The following is a 21,569-nucleotide window of genomic DNA, read 5'->3' on the forward strand; positions in this document are numbered from 1 at the left end:
AAACCTACTGGTATTTTAAATGTATCCACTGAGACTTGATTCTCCATGGAATCTAGAGATGGTCGCCGGGCATTTGTTGAGGAGTAGCTGATTGGGTAAGATTGAGCTGGTCGGCGGAAAGTCATCTCAGCAGAAGCTATAGGGGGTTTTGGTGAGTTTTTGTGGTATCGGTGAATAAAGTATGAGGACAACAGCACGGAGATGATAAAGGACAGGAAGACTCCACAAGCGATAACAGTCTTGCAGGCGTCATCACACAACTGAACTGTAAAAGAAACCGGATATATTTGTAAACCAATTTATTTTCCAAGGTTTTTTTTAACCACATATTTATTGTAATAAAGCCATGTATCTGTAATTTTATAAGTCTATCCATGCAAATTGAGCCTGGAAGAATGCTGGCAAATTTCAGCTATAAAGTTTGCATGGAATCCAGCTCTGCTCCAATACATAGGGTGCAATTCAGGATCAATACCACAACTTGCATTTATGTTTTAAAATTGCCTGTATATTTAGAGAAAGTTTCTTACCCTCCTCAATATCCTTTTCACAGTAGCATTTTTCAGGGAGGATGCAGTAACAGGTGCCATGACCTGCTTTTATTCCAGGAACTCCTGGATCATGTCCGCCTATGATTGCCAATTCTGAATCCCAAAGAGAAACAAAACCCTCAGGTTAGACAGCTGCATTAGATTTTCTGTAAAAGGTTGATAATGGAGGGAGACATGACTGAGCCGTAAAGGTGAAAGTCTATCAGTTAATTTATGTCAAAGAATAATAACACTCTAGTACAATAAAGACACTTTAAATGGTAATGTCTACAGTAGGGAGTTAGGGACCACAGATGAATGGATTGCTTTGTGCAACCCCGATCCATGGTCCAGGTCAATGCTCTCCAGCTATGGACAGGAACTGTGCAAATTTACTGAGTTTCCAAGTTCCCTGATGCAGCATTTGATTCGCCAACCTGGCGAGCCACCACCCCTACTGAGCACAAATCATGTCTCACCAGCCCAGCTAGTCATAAGCCCAGCCTGGGTTCCCGAGGATAAGAAAATTTGTGCACCTTCTGTCCACAGGCAGAGCTGGCCCTAGACTATGGTCTGGGGTTGCGCAAAGCAATCCATTCATCTAGTTGTAACACTCTTTAGTGTTCCACATAAGATTTGTTCTAGATAATTGTGATCCATATTATGGCTGTGGTACCCCGATTTCAAGGGATTCTATTGAGGCAGACTTAACGTGCCATTTTTTTTATAACTAAAATAAAAAACAGAGGAGATATGGTATTACTGCCCCATGAAATTGTCTTTGAAAGGGAAGTTTGTGCTCCCTTGAGAAGGCCAATGCAATGTTAATGAAGAACGTTACAATTCATGGCAACATAACTCCATATGCCACATGCTTTAAGAGATATGACGATCACTTCAGCTATAAATGTTAGGCTGAATGGTTGTATTCTTCTCTTCAGATAGGGTAGGCATTCAGACAACCTCTTTCCTGTAGTGAGATGGGCAGAAGCAGTAGTCTTGGACTCTACTGATGGCGGCAATGGAGGGCAGTATAGGGTCTATTATAGATTAGTTGGGCACAACCTATGGCCATACTAACCAGCATTTCTCTACCTGCTTCATTTAAACCCTGAAGATGAGAATGAGGTTTTTAGCCGACACCAAGAAAGTTATTCAAGGCCCAGTTTACTATTCTGTCAAACTGAGAGAAAAGTATGTAAAATAATAAAAGACGCACTTGTGCAATCCTGGGGACAGATTTTAGAGTCTTTCTTCTCCACAGCATCACAAATCCCATCAGGGCACGTAAGGATACTTGGTGTACAAGTAGAATAGTTTTTAGTGATCCCTTTAAAATGAAGAAAGGACAATATTAGTGGAGAATAGACAATCATCCCATATTCCAATACTGTGCACAATGCAGATGAGGCAATACGAACAAATTACAGACATCTCTTTTAAACAAAGACTTTTTTTTTTTTTTTAAACACCTCAAGTAGGTGGGTTATAAGAAGAGGATTGTACACAATTAATAAGTGTTTTCGTATTTTATGAATATTAAATGGAAAAGGTTTGTATGCTGATAATGACTGATAACAGAATGTTCTGAGAGAATGGGGTGGGCATGCAATGGGAGGACGTAGTGGTCTGTATTCTTTCCTAACAAACACATGAGGTAGTTTGCTCTAGAAGTGCTATCTGATTTTTTAACTGGACAGCACACTGATCAATGTTATTCAATGGGAGGGTTTTTTGTTTTTTTTTTACTGACAGAATCTGACTGAAAAAAAAAAAAATTCGAAGCATGCACGAATTCACTCTGAAACAGGATGGATGTCAGAAAAAATCAAATGCCATAGGGAGCCAGAGTGTAGCATCCGATTTTTACTGATACTTTACAACTCTGTAGCATAGGAAACGGTAAATGGTCCTGTAAGAGATTAATAGCTGCTGCTGTAAAAAAAAACAAAGCTGACAGCACACGGTTAACGAGTGAGAAAAAAAAAAAATGACAGCACTATTGTGAATGAAAATGTTTTATACTGTCTTGTGACCCTAGCCATACACGTATATTGCTGTAGTTTGGAAAGCCTGTAGACATGCAATGCAAATAATCTGTTTCCAACTGACTTTCAGGAGTTTAAAAGAAAAATTCTGATCATACCTTGAAATTATTTTAAGTTTCCTGCAATTATCACTTCTTTTCTACTGTTATGGCCAACTGTTTTTATTTCCATTTTTAGATTATTTTTATATAAACATCTACATCTGACTAATATATATATATATATATATATATATATATATATATATATATATATATATATATATATATACACACATACACACATATACATATACACACACACAGTGCAGACCGAAAGTTTGGACACACCTCATTTAAAGATTTTTCTGTATTTTCAAGACTATGAAAATTGTGCATCCAAACTGAAGGCATCAAAACTATGAATTAACACATGTGGAATTATATATTTGTCTTATATTCTAGGTTCTTCAAAGTATCCACCTTTTGCTTTGATGACTGCTTTGCACACTCTTGGCATTCTCTTGATGAGCTTCAAAAGGTAGTCACCGGGAATGGTTTTCACTTCAAAGGTGTGCCCTATCAGGTTTAATAAGTGGGATTGCTTGCCTTATAAATGGGGTTGGGACCATCAGTTGTGTTGTGCAAAAGTCTGGTGGATGCACAACTGATAGTCCTACTGAATAGACTGTTACAATTTGTATTATGGCAAGACAAAAGCAGCTAAGAAAAACAAGTGGCCATCATTAGGGTTGAGCGAAACGGATCGGACAAATTCAAAAATCGCCGACTTTCGGCAAAGTCGGGTTTCATGAAACCCCACCCGATCCTAGTGTGGGATCGGCCATGCGGCCGGCGATCTTCGCGCCAAAGTCGCGTTTCTTATGACGCTTTCAGCGCCATTTTTCAGCCAATGAAGGAGGACACAGAGTGTGGGCAGCGTGATGACATAGGTCTCAGTCCCCACCATCTTAAGAGAAGGGCATGACAGTGATTGGCTTGCTTTCTGCGGCATCACATGGGCGATAAAGGGGCGAGCACGCCGACCGCCATCTTACTTCTGCCGATCTTAGCATAGGGAGAGGTTGCTGCAGCTTCATCAGAAGAAGGGATATAGTTAGGGAGGGAAGATTAACCCCCAAACTGCTTGTGCTGTAGTGATTTCCAGTGTCCAACACCACCTTTTTTTTTTGCAGGGACAGTGGAGGCTATATCTGCATCAGCTCTGTAGCTTATTAGGCTCCCTGATAGCTGCATTGCTGTTTGCACGCTGCTGTGCAAACCAACTGCTTTTTTAAAAGCAAAAATCCTGTTGCTCCTTTCTGCAGTTATCTTGTTTATTTGTCCACACTTGTGTGCAGCAGTCCTTTTTATTGCTGGCATACTTGTCCTGAGATCATTGTAGGGAGATTGAAATTGTACTACAGTCCTTGTATTTTTTCATATATCTTCCAGCCACTTTCTGCCACTTACATTGTGTTGTGTTATGCACAGGGCCTGAGTTTTGGTTCAGTCTCCCAACAAAAAAAGGGAGATTTAAATTCTCAACAAGTTTATATACACCTTCTACCTTGTTTTACAGTACCATATAACGGTTGTTATTTTGGTTAGATTTTCCAAAAAATGAGGAAGTCTCGTGGAAGAGCCCGTGGGCGGTGGTTGCCAGCTGGTACTGATGGTGGTGGTGGTGGTGCATCTGGTGATAGTGGCAAAAGCACAATAGCACCTAAGGCTGGAGGTGTTGAGCCAGCGTCATCATCTGGCTACACAAGGCCTCGAAGGATCCCTTATCTGGGAGTAGGAAAACAGCTTTTAAAGCCAGAGCAGCAGGAAAAAGTTTTGGCTTTCCTTGCTGACTCAGCCTCTAGCTCTTTCGCCTCCTCATCAAAAAGTTCCAAATATAAAAGCAGTGAGTCGTCAGTGGATGCTCCCGGTCAGGAACAAGACGTTTCCTTGTGTCCTTCACCCAAACCAAAAGTGAAGGATGCGTCAGGCGACACTGCAGGTTACTCCATGGAGCTCTTTACATATACCGTGCCTGGGTTAGAAAGGGAAATTGTTAACTGCCCATTACAAGATGAATCGGACATGGAGTGCACTGATGCACAGCCACAGCTAGATTATTATGCTGTTCCATTGACTCAGATCACTACATTGCCCTCGCAGTGTACTGAACCACAATCTGACCCTGATGAGACTATGGTGCCCCGTCCCGAACGCTATAGCACCTTACACGGTGACACAGAGGAAGGTGCACATGACATTGAAGAGGAGGTGATAGATGACCCAGTTGTTGACCCAGATTGGCAGCCATTGGGGGAAGAGGGTGCCGCTGCCAGTAGCTCAGAAGCGGAGGAGGATGATCCGCAACAGCCATCTACATCGCAACAGCTGTCATCTGGCAGGCCCGTATCAGGCCAAAAACGTTTGTCAATAACAAAAAAACAGTTTTAGGACAGCATGGCCATCCGGTGAAAGTAGCACAGCGTGCAATGCCTGCAAAGGTATTCCATAGTAGGAAGAGTGTAGTGTGGCATTTTTTAACCAAGATCCGAATGAACAGTCAAAAGTTATCTGTAAGAAATGCTCAAAGAACTTTAGCAGAGGGAAGAATCTTCAAAATTTAAATACAACGTGCATGCTTAGACATTTAACCAGCATGCACTTGCAAGCCTGGACTAACTACCAAACGTCCCGTACCGTTGGTGCACCTGCTCAGAATGAAGGTAGTAAGCAACGCTACATTGCTTCCCTCACTGTAAGCCCACCGTTTAGGACACCACCAGCAGCAAACATGGAGGTATCGTCGCAAGGCCAAAGCAGTCAGTGAATCACAAGGTTATTGGTAGGAAACACTGTATGTAGGCCAACATCAAGAACACCATCACCAACCCTCTCTCAATCCGCCATGTCCACCACCACCACCGCTAGTTCCACCATATGCAGCTCTCCAGTCCAGCTCACCCTACAAGAGACTCTCGTTAGGAAAAGAAAGTACTCATCCTCTCATCCGCGTACACAGGGTTTGAACGCCCACATTGCTATACTAATCTCGTTAGAGATGATGCCCTACCGGTTGGTTGAAAGCGAAGCTTTCAAAGACCTGATGGCCTATGCAGTACCACACTATGACCTACCCAGTTGGCACTTCTTTGCGAGAAAAGCCATCCCAGCCCTCCACCAGCATGTCAAAGACCGTGTTGTCCATGCACTGAGGCAATCAGTCAGTGGAAAGGTGCACCTCACAACAGATGCATGGACCAGTAGGCATGGCCAGGGACGTTACGTGTCCATCACAGTGCACTGGGTTAATGTGGTGGATGCAGGGTCCACAGGAGACAGCCATAGTGGGACAGTTCTGCCTAGCCCACGGTACAGGAAACAGTTGGCTGTAGGCGTTTGCCACCCCTCCTCCTCCTCCTCCTCCTCCAGAAGCGAAAGCTCGTCCACAGAGCGCAGTCGCACGACCACTCCATCCGCAGCTGCCAGTGTTGCACACGAGGTGTCTCATTATCCAACAGCTAGTGGTAAGCGTCAGCAGGCTGTGTTACAAATCAAGTGTTTGGGCGACAACAGACACCGCGGAGGTACTGGCCGAGTACTTGCAGCAAGAAACTCAGTCATGGCTGGGCAGTAGTGTTGAGCATTCCGATGCTGCAAGTATCGGGTATCGGCCGATACTTGCTGTATCGGAATTCCGATACCGGGATTCCGATACTCTTGTGGTATCGGGTATCGCAACAACATTAATGTTAAAATGTGTAAAAGAGAGAATTAAAATAAAAAATATCGCTATACTCACCTCTCCGACGCAGCCGGGACTTCAGCGAGGGAACCGGCAGCGTTGTTTGTTTAAAATTCGCGCTATTACTTGGTTACGTGAATTCCCGGCTTGTGATTGGTCAGGTCGGCCACGTTGCCGGGACGCGGACCAATCACAGCAAGCCGTGACGAAATTACGTCACGGCTTGCTGTGATTGGTCCGCGTCCCGGCAATATGGCCGCCCTGACCAATCACAAGCCGTGACGTCACGGGAGGCTGGACACGCGCCCATTTTAAAATGAGCGCGTCCAGCCTCCCGGCTTGTGATTGGTTGACCGCGGCGCAACCAATCACAAGCTGTGACGTCACGGGAGGCTGGACACGCGCCCATTTTAAAATGAGCGCGTCCAGCCTCCCGGCTTGTGATTGGTTGACCGCGGCGCAACCAATCACAAGCCGTGACGTCACGGGAGGCTGGACACGCGCCCATTTTAAAATGAGCGCGTCCAGCCTCCCGGCTTGTGATTGGTTGACCGCGGCGCAACCAATCACAAGCCGTGACGTCACGGGAGGCTGGACACGCGCCCATTTTAAAATGAGCGCGTGTCCAGCCTCCCGTGACGTCACGGCTTGTGATTGGTCAGGGCGGCCATATTGCCGGGACGCGGACCAATCACAGCAAGCCGTGACGTAATTTCGTCACGGCTTGCTGTGATTGGTCCGCGTCCCGGCAACATGGCCGACCTGACCAATCACAAGCCGGGAATTCACGTAACCAAGTAATAGCGCGAATTTTAAACAAACAACGCTGCCGGTTCCCTCGCTGAAGTCCCGGCTGCGTCGGACAGGTGAGTATAGCGATATTTTTTATTTTAATTCTTTCTTTTACACATTTATATGGTTCCCAGGGCCTGAAGGAGAGTTTCCTCTCCTTCAGACCCTGGGAACCATCAGGAATACCGTCCGATACATGAGTCCCATTGACTTGTATTGGTATCGGGTATCGGTATCGGATTGGATCCGATATTTTGCCGGTATCGGCCGATACTTTCCGATACCGATACTTTCAAGTATCGGACGGTATCGCTCAACACTACTGGGCAGTGTACATCTTGAGGCAGGCAAGGTAGTCAGTGATAACGGAAGGAATTTTATGGCTGCCATAGCCCTTTCAGAACTGAAACACATACCTTGCCTGGCTCACACCTTGAACCTGGTGGTGCAGTGCTTCCTCAAAAATTATCCGGAGTTACCAGCCCTGCTCCTGAAGGTGCGAAGACTTTGCTCGCACATCCGCCGGTCGCCCGTACACTCCAGCCGTATGCTGAACCATCAGCGATCGCTGAATCTTCCACAGCACCGCCTAATAATCGACGTTGCAACAAGGTGGAACTCCACACTGCACATGCTTCAGAGGCTGTGCGAACAGAGGCGTGCTGTAATTAATTTGTGGGAGGATACACATACACGGGCAGGCACTTGGATGGCAGACACGGAGATGTCTGGTGTGCAGTGGTCGAAGCTACAAGACCTCCGTCAAGTCCTTCAGTGTTTTGAGGAATGCACATGGCTGGTAAGTGCAGACGACGCCATCATAAGCATGAGCATCCCACTTATGCGTCTGCTGATGCAAAGTTTGACGCACATTAAGGAGCAGGCGTCTGCAGCCGAGGAGGAGGGAAGCCTTGATGACAGTCAGCCATTGTCTGATCAGGGAACTCTCCTGGACGAGGTGGCAGAGGAGGAGGAGGAAGAGGAGGAGGAGGAGGATGGGGATGAATATTTATGGGAGGAGGATGCTTCACAGGGGGCAATAGAAACTGGTGGCGTTGCAAGGTCAGGTACAGGGTTTTTGCGGGACACAAGTGATGTTGATTTGCAAGAAAGTGCTCCTCAACCCAGCACAAGCAGTGAATGGACACCTGGAACATTGGCCCACATGGCTGAGTATGCCTTGCGTATCCTAAAAAGGGACCCCCACATTATCAAAATGATGACCGATGACGATTACTGGTTGGCCTGCCTCCTGGATTCACGATATAAAGGAAAATTACAAAATATCATGCCACATGAGAACCTTGAGCAAATATTGGCTACCAAACAAGCAACTCTTGTAGACCGTTTGGTTCAGGCATTCCCAGCACACAGCGGCGGTGATGGTTCTCACACGAGCTGTAGGGGGCAACATGGCAGAGGTGTTAGAGGTGCACAAATCCGAAGTGGCGTTGGACAGAGGGGTTTTATGACCAGGTTATGGAGTGATTTCACAATGACAGTTGACACGACAGGTACTGCTGCATCGATTCAAAGTGACAGGAGACAGCATTTGTCCAGTATGGTTACGAACTACTTTTCCTACCTTATCGATGTTCTCCCTCACAGGTCATTCCCCTTTAATTACTGGGCATCTAAAATAGACACCTGGCCTGAATTGGCAGAATATGCATTACAGGAGCTCGCTTGCCCTGCTTCTAGTGTGCTATCAGAAAGAGTCTTCAGTGCTGCTGGTTCAATACTGACCGAAAAAAGGACACGTCTGGCTACCTAGAATGTTGATGATCTAACCTTCATTAAAATGAACCAATCATGGATTTCAAATTATTTGGCCCCACCTTCCCTTGCTGACACGTAGCTTGCCTTAAAAATGTCTTGCTTTTGGCCTCCTCTTACTGACTTCTCCAATTCCTCCATTTGCAGCTGCTGAATGTCCACCATAGGCCATTTTTATACCTCCCTAAATGGGCTGACTCCCCCCACAGGGCCGTGGTCACCACCTGGCGCAAGCTCCCGTGTGAGTGCCGTTTGCCTGGACAGGTGGGTGGGCCAACTCTTGGGCGACGGCACTGGCACAGGGTCCCTCATAGTACAATGAAGTGTCTCTGACGGTGGTGGTGCAAAACCAACGTCAGACACACCGTCGTAATATGAGGGTCCCTGTGCCAGTACCACCGCCCACGAGAGAGTGTTCCCCCTCAGCTCGAACAGTGCTCTACCACTTGCAATACTTACCTCTCCCTGCTTCACCACTGTGTAGTCTGTGCTGTTAAATCCGTTAATGGCACTGCCAACACAAATTTGTTGAAATGATAGATGATAGTTAAAATATACAGGGGCCCTGGCCTCCATTTAGACCAGTTAATACTTTGCACCTACTACCACTGTCTGCTACTCAGCAGAGGAGCCCACCCCTGTACCTAGCTATGCCACCTGTTTATTTATGAACAATTTTTTGGCAAACATTTAGCCCACTTTATTATTTGGGCCTACTAACTGTCTGCCACTCATTACAGTTGTCCTCCACTGAACAAAGCAATGCCGCCTGTTTAGTCCTGTTACCACATTTGAATTGCATTTAGCCCACTTTCTTATTTGGGCCTATATCTGTGTTTCCTCCTCATCCTGCCCATTGCCAAGCCACTGCTAGATGAGTCTGCTGGTACATTGACCCAGACCACTACATTCCCCTTGCACTCTACACTGCCAGAATCTGACCCTGCTGAAAGTCAGCATACTATACCACCTTACACTGGGACAAAGAGGAAGGTGCAGGTGAAAGTGCAGGTTCCTTAATCATGTGGGGGAGGCATACTGGGTTTCGTGTTTCAGTCGGCCCCCGACTTTTCGCAATAATCAGCCGATTTCACCCGACCAGACTTTTTACAAAAGTCAGGTTTCGTGAAACCCGACTCGATCCGAAAAAAGTAAAAGTCGCTCAACTCTAGCCATCATTACTTTAAGAAATGAACGTCAGTCAGTCTGAAAAATTGGGAAAACTGTAGCGCTTGATGGTTTTTGCCACTGCACTTGGGGACACTTTCAAAGAAACTGGCTCACATGAGGACCGCCCCAGGAAAGGAAGACCAAGAGTCACCTCTGCTTCTGAGGATAAGTTTATCCGAGTCACCAGCCTCAGAAATTGCAGGTTAACAGCAGCTCAGATTAGAGAGCAGGTCAATGCCACACAGAGTTCTAGCAGCAGACACATCTCTACAACAACTGTTAAGAGGAGACTTTGTGCAGCAGGCCTTCATGGTAAAATAGCTGCTAGGAAACCACTGCTAAGGACAGGCAACAAGCAGAAGAGCCTTGTTTGGGCTAAAGAACACAAGGAATGGACATTAGACCAGTGGAAATCGGTGCTTTGGTCTGATGAGTCCAAATTTGAGATCTTTGGTTCCAACCACCGTGTCTTTGTGCGACGCAGAAAAGGTGGATGGATGGACTCTACATGCCTGGTTCCCACAGTGAAGCATGGAGGAGGTGGTGTGATGGTGTGGGGGTGCTTTGCTGGTGACATTGTTGGGGATTTATTCAAAACTGACTGAAACGTTGCTACAGGAGGCAGAATAAATGTAAGCTCCCATTTTTTCACCATCCATTGTGGCGCTGCCTTTTTGTTCTCTGTGGTCTTGATACTGGCCGGGATGGGCTCCCTGGTTTTGGACGTGCGCCCTTGTGTCCACTGAGACCTTCAATTTATATATATGAAAGGGTGCGGTTTTGACTTTCTTTTGTTTTGACTCTGTACAATTTTCATAGTCATAAAAAAATCTTTAAATCAGAAGGTGCGTCCAAACTTTTCGTCTGTAGTGTGTGTGTGTGTGCGCGCGTATATATATATATATATATATATATATATATATATATATATATATATATATATATATATATATATATATATATATATATATATATATATATATATATATATATATACACATACACACACACACACACACACATACACATATCTAAGGCTGGTTTCACACTTGCGTTTCTATCTGCATGCGTTTTTAAAAAAACCGCATGTGTGAAAAAACGCATGTAAACGCGGTAAAACGCATGCGTTTTTTAGACGCATGCGTTTTTATAGAAAAACACAAGAAAACAAGAAAAAAACAAAAAACCCTAACCCTAACCCTAACCCTACCCCTAACCCTAACCTGAAATGCGTGGCACTGAAATACGTTTATATACGTATATACGTATATACGTATATAAGTGCCACAATATTTCAGTGGCCACGTATATAAGTGCCACGTATTTAAGTGCCACGTATTTAAGTGCCATGATATTTCAGTGCCACGTATAACCACGTAGTTATAGTATTTACAGTACGTGGCACTTAAATACGTGGCACTGAAATATCGTGGCACTGAAAGACGTGGCACTGAAAGACGTGGCACTGAAATATCGTGGCAGTGAAATACGTGGCACTTAAATATGTGGCACTGAAATACGTGGCACTGAAATACGTGGCACTGAAATATGTGGCACTGAAATACGTGGCACTTAAATACGTGATACGTGGCACTGAAATACGTGATACGTGGCACTTAAATACGTGGCACTATGACTGTCAGAAAATGTTCATTAAACGGTTAGGGGTGAGGTTAGGGGTAGAGTTAGGGTTAGGGTTTGGATCCCTTTATCACCTTGATGGTGGTGGGTGACTTTTCAGTGTGTTTTCTGTTTTTTTTCTATAAAAATGCATGCGTTTTTAACGCAAACGCATGTGCTTAAAAACGCATGCGTTTACATAGACAGCAATGCATTTTTTTGCCGCGAAAAAACGCATGCGTTTTTTCGCGGCAAAAAGAAAACGCGCAAGAAAATACTACAGGTTGCATTTTTGAAAATGAACGCATGCAGAAAAAAAACGCATGCGTTTGAAAACGCGACCAAACGCGTACAAAAAAACGCATGCGTTTTCAATGTTAAATATAGGGAAAAAACGCATGCGTTTTTTGTGCAAAAAACGCTGCAGACAAAAACGCAAGTGTGAAACCAGCCTTAGGCTGGTTTCACACTTGCGTTTTGATCTGCAGCGTTTTTACTGAAAAAAACGCATGCGTTTTTTCCCTATGTTTAACATTAAAAACGCATGCGTTTTTTCCCTATGTTTAACATTAAAAACGCATGCGTTTTTTTGTACGCGTTTGGCCGCATTTAACGACGCATGCGTTTTTTTGCTGCATGCGTTCAGTCGCAGAAATGCAACATGTAGTAATTTCTGGAGGCGTTTTTTTGCTGCAAAAAAAACGCATGCGTTCATTTGCTTTTGATTTGCGTCAAAAAATACATTGATGTCTATGGAAATGCATGCGTTTTTGCGTACATGCGTTTGCTTGCGTTTTAAACGCATGCGTTTTTATAGAAAAAAACAAGAATACACCCTGATAAGCCACCCCCCACCATCAGGGTGATAAAGGGATCCTAACCCTAACCCTAACCTTAACCCTGCCCCTAACCCTACCCCTAACCCTACCCCTAACCCTACCCCTAACCCTACCCCTAACAATATGACAGTGAATACTCTCCGAGTTTATATTTTTAGTACTCTATAGCAATACCGTATATCTTGGGGTGTCCACATTGAACAAAGCTTTTTATTAGAAGAATGTCCTGGTCACCAGGTCAACATAATAGCCAATCCCTATGGATCCCTAGGATCCCTAGGGTTAGGGTTAGGGTTTGGATCTCTAGGGTTAGGGGTAGGGTTAGGGTTTGGATCCCTAGGGTTAGGGTTAGTGGTAGGGTTAGGATCCATTTATCACCTTGATGGTGGGGGGTGGCTTATCAGTGACCTGGTGACCAGGACATTCTTGTAATAAAAAGCTACCCCTAACCCTAACCCTAGGGATCCAAACCCTAACCCTACCCCTAACCCTAGCTAATTCTATTAATAGTGAGTTTTCTAGTTGATTTTGAGGATTGGCAGCTGTCACACACTTCTCAGCATGCGTTTCAAAAACGCAAATGCAGGAAAAAACGCATGTAAACGCGTCAAAACGCAGCGTTTTTTTACTGCATGCAAAAACGCATGCGTCTAAAAAACGCAGCGTTTGCACGCGTTTACATGCGTTTTTTCACCACCTGCGGTTTTTTTTACAAACGCTGCAGATCAAAAAGCAAGTGTGAAACCAGCCTTACCTGCTTACCTATATTTTATCAGTGCTTTACAGACACCATCATCGCTGTCCCCACATTTGGGCTCACAATCTAAAATTCCTATTCCGGTCTTTGGAGTGTGTGAAGAAACCAAAGCATACCCACACAAGCACTAAGAGAACATGCAAACTCCTTGCAGATGTTGTCCATGGTGAGATTTGAACCAAGGACCCCAGTGCTAACCACTGAGCAACCATACTGCAGACCATATAAGATTTGTTATCTTACCTCCACCAAATCCCTGTCTCCATTGGCATCTTCCAGTAAAGGACCCAAATCCACTGCACTCTTCACAATCCCGTCTGTTTTTGTTTTCTGAACATGACAGTGGACAATTTTCTTCATCCTTTATAGCTGAAAGAAAACAAGGATAGACGAAAATAATTACAAAATATGTAGTGTTGGCTTCCACTTGAAATGTGTCAGCTTGCTGTGTTTATGTGGCTTATTCAGTAAAGAATATATTCTTAGTATGGAAAACTGTTAGCCGGCCACATGCACACCTTCTAAATACCGCCCCACTCATCGCGTGTTTTACTCTGCTTCGCCCAGTAGCTGACCATCGCTTGCAGCGGCCTTGTGCTTCATTTCCAGCTCTGCTGTTTGTGAGCCATATGGGGGCAAGATGAACTTTGCAGGAATTTGTATCCATTCTGTCCTGCAGAGATCTGCTTCCATGGCCTATCACCAGCCAGCAGGTGATATATCAAGCAACTCCACCCTTCATTCCTCAACTGAACTTAGGTTCCTAGTAGCTCAGTCTCTAAATTCCTGTGTTGGCGTATTCCTGTTATGTCTCACCGTTATTGACCCAACTTGCCTTTTCGCTTATCCTGATCTCTCCGCTCCTGACCTTTGCTACGAATTCTGAACCTGTGCTGCTTGCCCCAACCTCGGACTGCCTGGCTATGCTTTTGTCTCCTCTGACCCTCCGGACAGCTGCTGTAGATTAGTGCCTGGTGTCTACCGGCAGTCCAGCCTATCCTCGCCATTAGAAGCTCTAGTGAATACCTGACACTTCATTGCACCCCTCCAGAGTAAGCCATTTATTTAGGACAAGTCTGTTGAGACTAGTTTAAGCAAATTGATGAGCTGAACCTTCTTTTTGGCATATATGGGATTTGTTACACTTTATGCTGGAGAAGTCGATTTCTTTAATAACCATGGCTTTCTAAAGCAGTAGCAATATTGCTTCTTAACATGGATGTGTATGGTTTCCAAGACAAGTCATTTTATATTTTTGGGATGTAAAAGTCATTTAATAGAATCTATAGAAAAGAAGGTTGAAATAACCGAGCACACTTATTGCTAACATTTTCAACATGCAAGTGGTAAAACTGGAATGCCATTTGCCTGTCAAGCAGTTTTATGAACAGGGCAATTCCAACGAGCAATGTCCTTCATATATTTGTTGTCCATTTAAATGGGCAATATCCTTATTAACTCTTTTCTCACTTATCTTGATTCAGGTGCTCAACGCAATTTTGTGCAGTGCATATACAAAAAGGTGACCACTATTATTTTTAGAATACATTATTGTCCAGTACATTACATTTAATGAATAACGGCACTTACAAGTTCCTTCAATGATGACAGTTACTTGTGTCTTGGAGGTCTCGTTGCCTTGTGTCTTGGAGGGCTCCTTGATTGGTGCATTGGAGGCTAAAAGCGTATAAATGATCACCCGGCTATCATGGCTGGCCAAAGAACTAGAATCATTAACAAAGAGGGTGGCAAACATTTCCCCTGGTTCCTTTAGAATGTCAATGGCATGGGTGGTATTTGGAGCCTGAAGCGTGTAAATCACGTTGACGCCTTTAAACAGTGAGCAGTTTTCAATGCATACTCTTCCAATCTGGATCACAAAAAAGACATTAGGATAAAACAACGTCAGAACATGTCATATACAGGAATTTCTCACATCTATTACAGTTTAAGTGCTCAAATGGAACAGAGACATGAAAAATTACCTGAGTATTGTACAAATGATGGGTATGTTTTAACGGAGTTTTCTACCTTTGGGGACACTATTGTTTTTTTTTCTTAGAAGGGAACCTGTCAGTTAATTCATGATGCCCAAGTCACTGGCACAATGAATCAGTCCCTGTCTGTACAACTGCAGCCAGGTATGTTTTTATCTGAAATACTTCATTGTTTGAAGAGACTGCTGCGGACCATAGGGATAGACAAGAATAGAACAGCGCTGCCCTCGGCCGGCTGTTCTCCACACCTCTCTAGATGATTGTCAGGTTTCTCCTGATATACATACATGGGCAGCAAGAGTCAAATGGAAGTTTCCATTTAATTCATGTAAACCAGGCTAAAAATCATTTTTGCAATTGGGTTTCATTACAAATGTTGCATCATGTGGCCTTCACAAGTTCTTCGTTTCTCTGCACACTCAGATTGGATGTGGTCTGTGGTCACAGCTCAGCTATGAGGAGCTCACAAAACCACAGACAAGGAGTTAGAAACGGTCTGTCAGACAATCATAGCGGCATGACTGATGGACTCTCAGTTAACTCATTCTGCAGCGACCCATACAGTGCAATACAGCAGCTGTAGAGGACAAGAGCTGCAACATTTTTAATTAAATCCAACCCAAGTATATATAGCCAAAGTTACATACATTTAAGTTGAAAAAAAAAAATCCCCAAAAGGTGAACAACCCCTTTAAATTGTTATCCATCTAAAAGGGATATTTTTTAGAAATATGATCAGTAGAATTATTAATTTGTATAACCACAGTGGCAGGAACGGCAGCACTTCTGTTAGCACAGAGCTAATACACGTTTTGAGAGTCCGGTAACATCTGTGTTATGGACACTCTACCTAACAGCTATACCCAGTTATGGCTCGGGCTATAGAGGGTCATTTGCCGGTCCACATTAAACAGGCTGCTCAGTAATTAATTAATAAACAACAGAAAGTGGGAAAATAATATTACCTGGGCATAGCGGTTGGCATTACAGTTGACCGTGAACTGGTACGTTATATTAGGGAATCGAATTGTAACAGGCTTGATTGTGACATTGAAGTACAGCCTGAGCTCTCCACCAGGATGAGGGTATTCAACGTCTTTCACCAAAACCACCACTTGATATGATGCATTTCTGTTTATGGAAATACTCTGGTTCAGCAGGAGCTCTGCCACAGAAGAAACAAGAACATTATATTGTGCCAGTAATGCCATGTATTGGGAACTATGCAAAACTTCAAGGACAACAATCCTAAACCTGGAATGCAATGATGGGAGCACACAATGGGTCAAGAAGAAAGTGGCTATTAGCAAATGTATAACATGGCTTCAAATTTTCTAAAATGGCTAAAAACCAGAGTAGGACCATCCAGAGCAGCAATATTACCCACAGTTGTCTTCCATATGGACAGTGTGCATGCATATATTCATATCCCCATATGCTGCACATCTATTGACCAGATATTATAAAAGGAGACAATGAACATTTCCAGTATATTAAGAAATTAAAAAACCTGTATTGACTAGTTTAGACTCTACATCCCAGAGTGCCTAGATATGGCGACTGAGCAGACTTCTCAATCAGTATTAAAAAGCTCTCATTAGGAAGCTACAATAGTGGCCATATTGTTTTGCACTGCATTACACAAGCTCACCATTTAAGTCATTTGTATGGAAGATAGCTCTGATCTCTCTGTACACTGCTCATCCATAGAATCAGCTATGTGGAGGACTCTGAAGTTCAACACATCGTCCATAGAGAGCCAGCACCTAAGATCTTCATTTGGGGACTGAACAGAATGACATAGTATACATTTATTTTCTTACTAAATTCATGGACTGTTCCTCGAACCGTGCTGACATTTCTCCTGAACTGAATCTCTTTGAGGCTGTGCTTGATTTGGAATTTCTCTAGTACAAATGTTTCACTGTTGATGATGGTTTCTGTGTATCTGTTGTGACTATTGTCTATTGGATAGACAGGTGTTGTGTCAAGATCATTGACCAACAGCGACCCAAGAACGGTACCCTGTGCAAGAAGTAAACAGTAAATTAAACATTTTACTCTGTCATTGATGTAGGCCATTTCCAGCATGCAACATGTTTGTATTTCATATGTCTAGATCAGAAAATTCAACATCACCTAGACATCAGTGAACTTCAATGAGTCAATTGACACAAATAAAGTAAGGGTGTTCATCCACTGATACATTACTATATTTTTAAGCTCTTCAATTGGATTAATAAAAGGCAGAATGAATATAAAACATGGATGCAGGCTTTCCGATTTTCTGCCCAAGACAAATTATATGATTTGGGAAACCATAAATATATAGAGCACCTGTTTAACCCAACAATATTGTGCCACCTCAAACACTAAAGTAGACAAACTAACAGGTCCCGATGGTATACACCCATCCACCCTCAAGTGCTGCAGGAATTAAGTACAGTAATAGGCAGACTATTTTTAATATTTAAATGTTCCATAATTACAGTGTCTACACAAAGGACTACCAAATAAATGTGGTGCAAATATTGAAAGAGGAAAAAAAGTCACCCTAGAAATTCTAGGCCAGTAAATTTAACCTCTACTGTGTACAAAATCTTTGAGGGTTTCGTAAGAGATACTATCCTAGAGAACAACCCCTTTATCTAATATGAGTTTATGAGGAATCTATCCTGTCAAGCTAATCTGATCAGCTTTTATGGAGGAGGTAAGTTCCAGGCTAGAAGAGGGTAAGGCTGTGGATGCCCTCTGGATTTTTCAAAACGTGTGGCACATAAAATAGGAACAGTGGGACTAAGAGAAAATATGTGCATTTAGGTTAACAACTGGCTCAATGGTAGAAAGTAAGGGTGGTAGTTAATGGAACACACAGATAACTAGGGTACCACAGGGGTCTGTATTGGGCCCTCTTCCATGAATATATTTATTAAAGACCTTTTAAAAGGACAGAGTACAGTATTTTTCGGACTATAAGACACACTTTTTTCCTCCCAAAATGTGGAGGAAAATGGGGGGTCCGGATGTACGGGCGCTGGCTGAGGTGGGGGAGTGGTTTCGGCATACCAACGGGTCACAGGAGGCTGGAGCCAGCGGCTCCAGCTAACTCCTGTGCCTGCTGCTAAAGAGAAATTAATATGCACTGCATTCCACGCCCATGGGTGTGGAGGGCAATGAATATTCATTTCTTTCTGGCATCCTGTTATGGCTGGTCCAATCAGAAAAGATTAAACAAAAAAAACAACACACGTTACACTTCACCTTCCTCCGCTCCCTCTCAGTGTCCTGCTTCAGTGCGAGCAGCTGCTGGAATATTCACCGGGAGCGGTGAGTATCCATTCCTCTTCAGTAGCGTGCAGTGCCAGATGGAGCCTTCCTGCTGCTGCCGGCGGTCACGTGTGTCAATACTTAAGACAAATGAATTATTCTGAATATTAATTTCTCTTAAGTATCGGCACACGTGATCGCCCCAGCAGCAGGAAGTCAGTGGCTGACACTGCGCGCTACTGAAGAGGAACGGATACTCACCGCTCTCTGCGATGAACAGTCCTGGTGAGTATTCCGGCAGCTATGCTCTGCTTGTGAGCAGCGCATGACGTCCCTGCCATGTGCTTCTTACAAGCATTAAGCAGCTGCTGGCACCGAAGCAGGACGCTGCGACTGCGAGGGAGCGGAGGAATGTAAGTGTAATGGTTTGTTTCTTTTTTTTTTTTTTTAAATCTTTTCTAATGGGGTCATGCATACCAGGAATGGGATGGGACCAATCACACCAGAATAAGGATGGGACCAATCATACCAGGATTGGGAAGGAGCCAATTATAAAAGAAAAAGGGATGGTACCAATCATACCGGGAACAGGATGGAGCCATTTATACCAGAGAAAGGATGGGACCAATCAAACCAGGATAAGGATGGGGCCCATCATATCAGGATAAGGATGGGAAAATCGTACCAGGATAAGGATGGGACCAATCATACCAGGACCAGGATGGGGCCCAATCATACCAGGATAAGGATGGGGCCAATCATATCAGGATAAGGATGGGGCAATCATACCAGGACTGGGATGGGGCCAATCATACCAGGACTGGGATGGGGCCAATCATACCAGGATAAGGATGGGGCCAATCATACAAGGATAAGGATGCGGCCAATCATAACAGGACTGGGATGGGACCATGCATACCAGGATAGGGATGAGGAGCCATGTGTATCAGAATGGGGATGAGGGGCCATGTGTATCAGAATGGGGATGAGGGGACCATATATACCAGAATAGGGGATATTTAGTACAGAATTTACCATTTTTTTGCTTCAATTTTTTTTTCCTAAGTTCCTCCTCTAAAACCTAGGTGCGTCTTATGGTCTGGTGCGTTTTATATTCTGAAAAATAAGGTACAATTTCAAAATTTGCAGATGATAATAAACTCTGCAAGGGAATCAATATAGAGGAGGATAATTTAATATTACAAATGGATTTATATAAGCTGGAGGCTTGGGCTGAGAAATGACAATAGAAGTTTAATGTAAATAAATATAAGATGCACTTGGGTTGAGAAATTAAAATGTATATATATAGTAATTGTACTAATTGTATTTGTCACTGACATCTAGCTATACATCTCCTATGTGTATATACTGTATATAATCCATCTATTCTATGCTGTCGGCTCCTGCTGTGATTTTACAGTACATGGCTGCCGAATTGCTGGCTTTTCTTCTATGTAATATATATGTGTGTCACTGACATCTATATATCTATGTATTCTGTGTTTATACAGTACAGACCAAAAGTTTGGACACACCTTCTTATTTAAAGATTTTTCTGTATTTTCATGACAATGAAAATTGTTCATTCACACTGAAGGCATCAAAACTATGAATTAACACATGTGGAATTATATACTTAACAAAAAAGTGTGAAACAACTGAAATTATGTCTTATATTCTAGGTTCTTCAAAGTAGCCACCTTTTGCTTTGACTGCTTTGCACACTCTTGGCATTCTCTTGATGAGCTTCAAGAGGTAGTCACCGGGAATAGTTTTCACTTCACAGGTGTGCCCTGTCAGGTTTAATAAGTGGGATTTCTTGCCTTATAAATGGGGTTGGGACCATCAGTTGTGTTGTGCAGAAGTCTGGTGGATACACAGCTGATAGTCCTACTGAATAGACTGTTAGAAAGTGTCCCCAAGTGCAGTGGCAAAAACCATCAAGCGCTACAAAGAAACTGGCTCACATGAGGACCGCCCCAGGAAAGGAAGACCAAGAGTCACCTCTGCTTCTGAGGATAAGTTTATCCGAGTCACCAGCCTCAGAAATCACAGGTTAACAGCAGCTTAGATTAGAGACCAGGTCAATGCCACACAGAGTTCTAGCAGCAGACACATCTCTACAACAACTGTTAAAAGGAGACTTTGTGCAGCAGGTCTTCATGGTAAAAAAGCTGCTAGGAAACCACGACTAAGGACAGGCAACAAGCAGAAGAGACTTGTTTGGTCTAAAGAACAAAAGGAATGGACATTAGACCATTGGAAATCTGTGCTTTGGTCTGATGAGTCCAAATTTGAGTTCTTTGTTTCCAACCACCGTGTCTTTATGGTGACGCAGAAAAGGTGAACGGATGGGCTCTACATGCCTGGTTCCCACCGTGAAGCATGGAGGAGGAGGTGTGATGGTGTGGGGGTGCTTTGCTGGTGACACTGTTGGGGATTTATTCAAAATTGAAGGCATACTGAACCAGCATGGCTACCACATCATCTTGCAGCGGCATGCTATTCCATCCGGTTTGCGTTTAGTTGGACCATCGTTTACATTTCAACAGGACAATGAACCCAAACACACCTCCAGGCTGTGTAAGGGCTATTTGACCAAGAAGGAGAGTGATGGGGTGCTACGCCAGATGACCTGGCCTCCACAGTCACCAGACCTGAACCCAATCGAGATGGTTTGGGGTGAGCTGGTGTCAGGACTCTGAACATTTTTTACCTTTTGTGCATTACTGCCCTTTTTCAAGATGGCGTCTTTGGTCTCATGTGCACTGTGTCTCCTGCTAAAAAACTCCACCCCAGCCTTTAGTCTGTGCTAGAGTACTCTGCCTTGCATCCAGCTCCTGACCTCTGATTACTCCCTGGCTGTACACCTGCTCCTGTGAACCTGTCTGGTGATCCTGCTACTCTGCTCTGAGTTCCTGCTGCATACACAAGTTTCCAGTAATCCTCCTTCATCTGTAAGCTGTTGCTGCTTTGCAATAACCTGAGACTATTAACCAGGCCTCCCTGGTTGAGCTAAGATATGATTTGAACTGCCTAATAAGCAT

The 21,569-nt window shown here is 43.8% G+C and overlaps 1 protein-coding gene across 1 annotated transcript in view; it reads right to left on the reverse strand.

Moving 5' to 3' along the window:
• Window positions 1–21,569, reverse strand: part of RET (ret proto-oncogene) — a 148,388-nt gene that overhangs the window by 29,416 nt on the left and 97,403 nt on the right. Inside the window, exons 5-11 of the mRNA XM_077259378.1 lie at window positions 17,076–17,277; window positions 16,218–16,417; window positions 14,846–15,125; window positions 13,499–13,624; window positions 1,750–1,860; window positions 531–644; window positions 9–265 (exon numbers count right to left, since the gene is read on the reverse strand). Of these exons, the coding sequence (XP_077115493.1) occupies window positions 9–265; window positions 531–644; window positions 1,750–1,860; window positions 13,499–13,624; window positions 14,846–15,125; window positions 16,218–16,417; window positions 17,076–17,277 (1,290 nt within the window). The remainder of the gene's footprint in view (window positions 1–8; window positions 266–530; window positions 645–1,749; window positions 1,861–13,498; window positions 13,625–14,845; window positions 15,126–16,217; window positions 16,418–17,075; window positions 17,278–21,569) is intronic.

The sequence above is a fragment of the Ranitomeya variabilis genome, chromosome 4, assembly GCF_051348905.1.
Source record: "Ranitomeya variabilis isolate aRanVar5 chromosome 4, aRanVar5.hap1, whole genome shotgun sequence".
NCBI lineage: Eukaryota > Metazoa > Chordata > Amphibia > Anura > Dendrobatidae > Ranitomeya > Ranitomeya variabilis.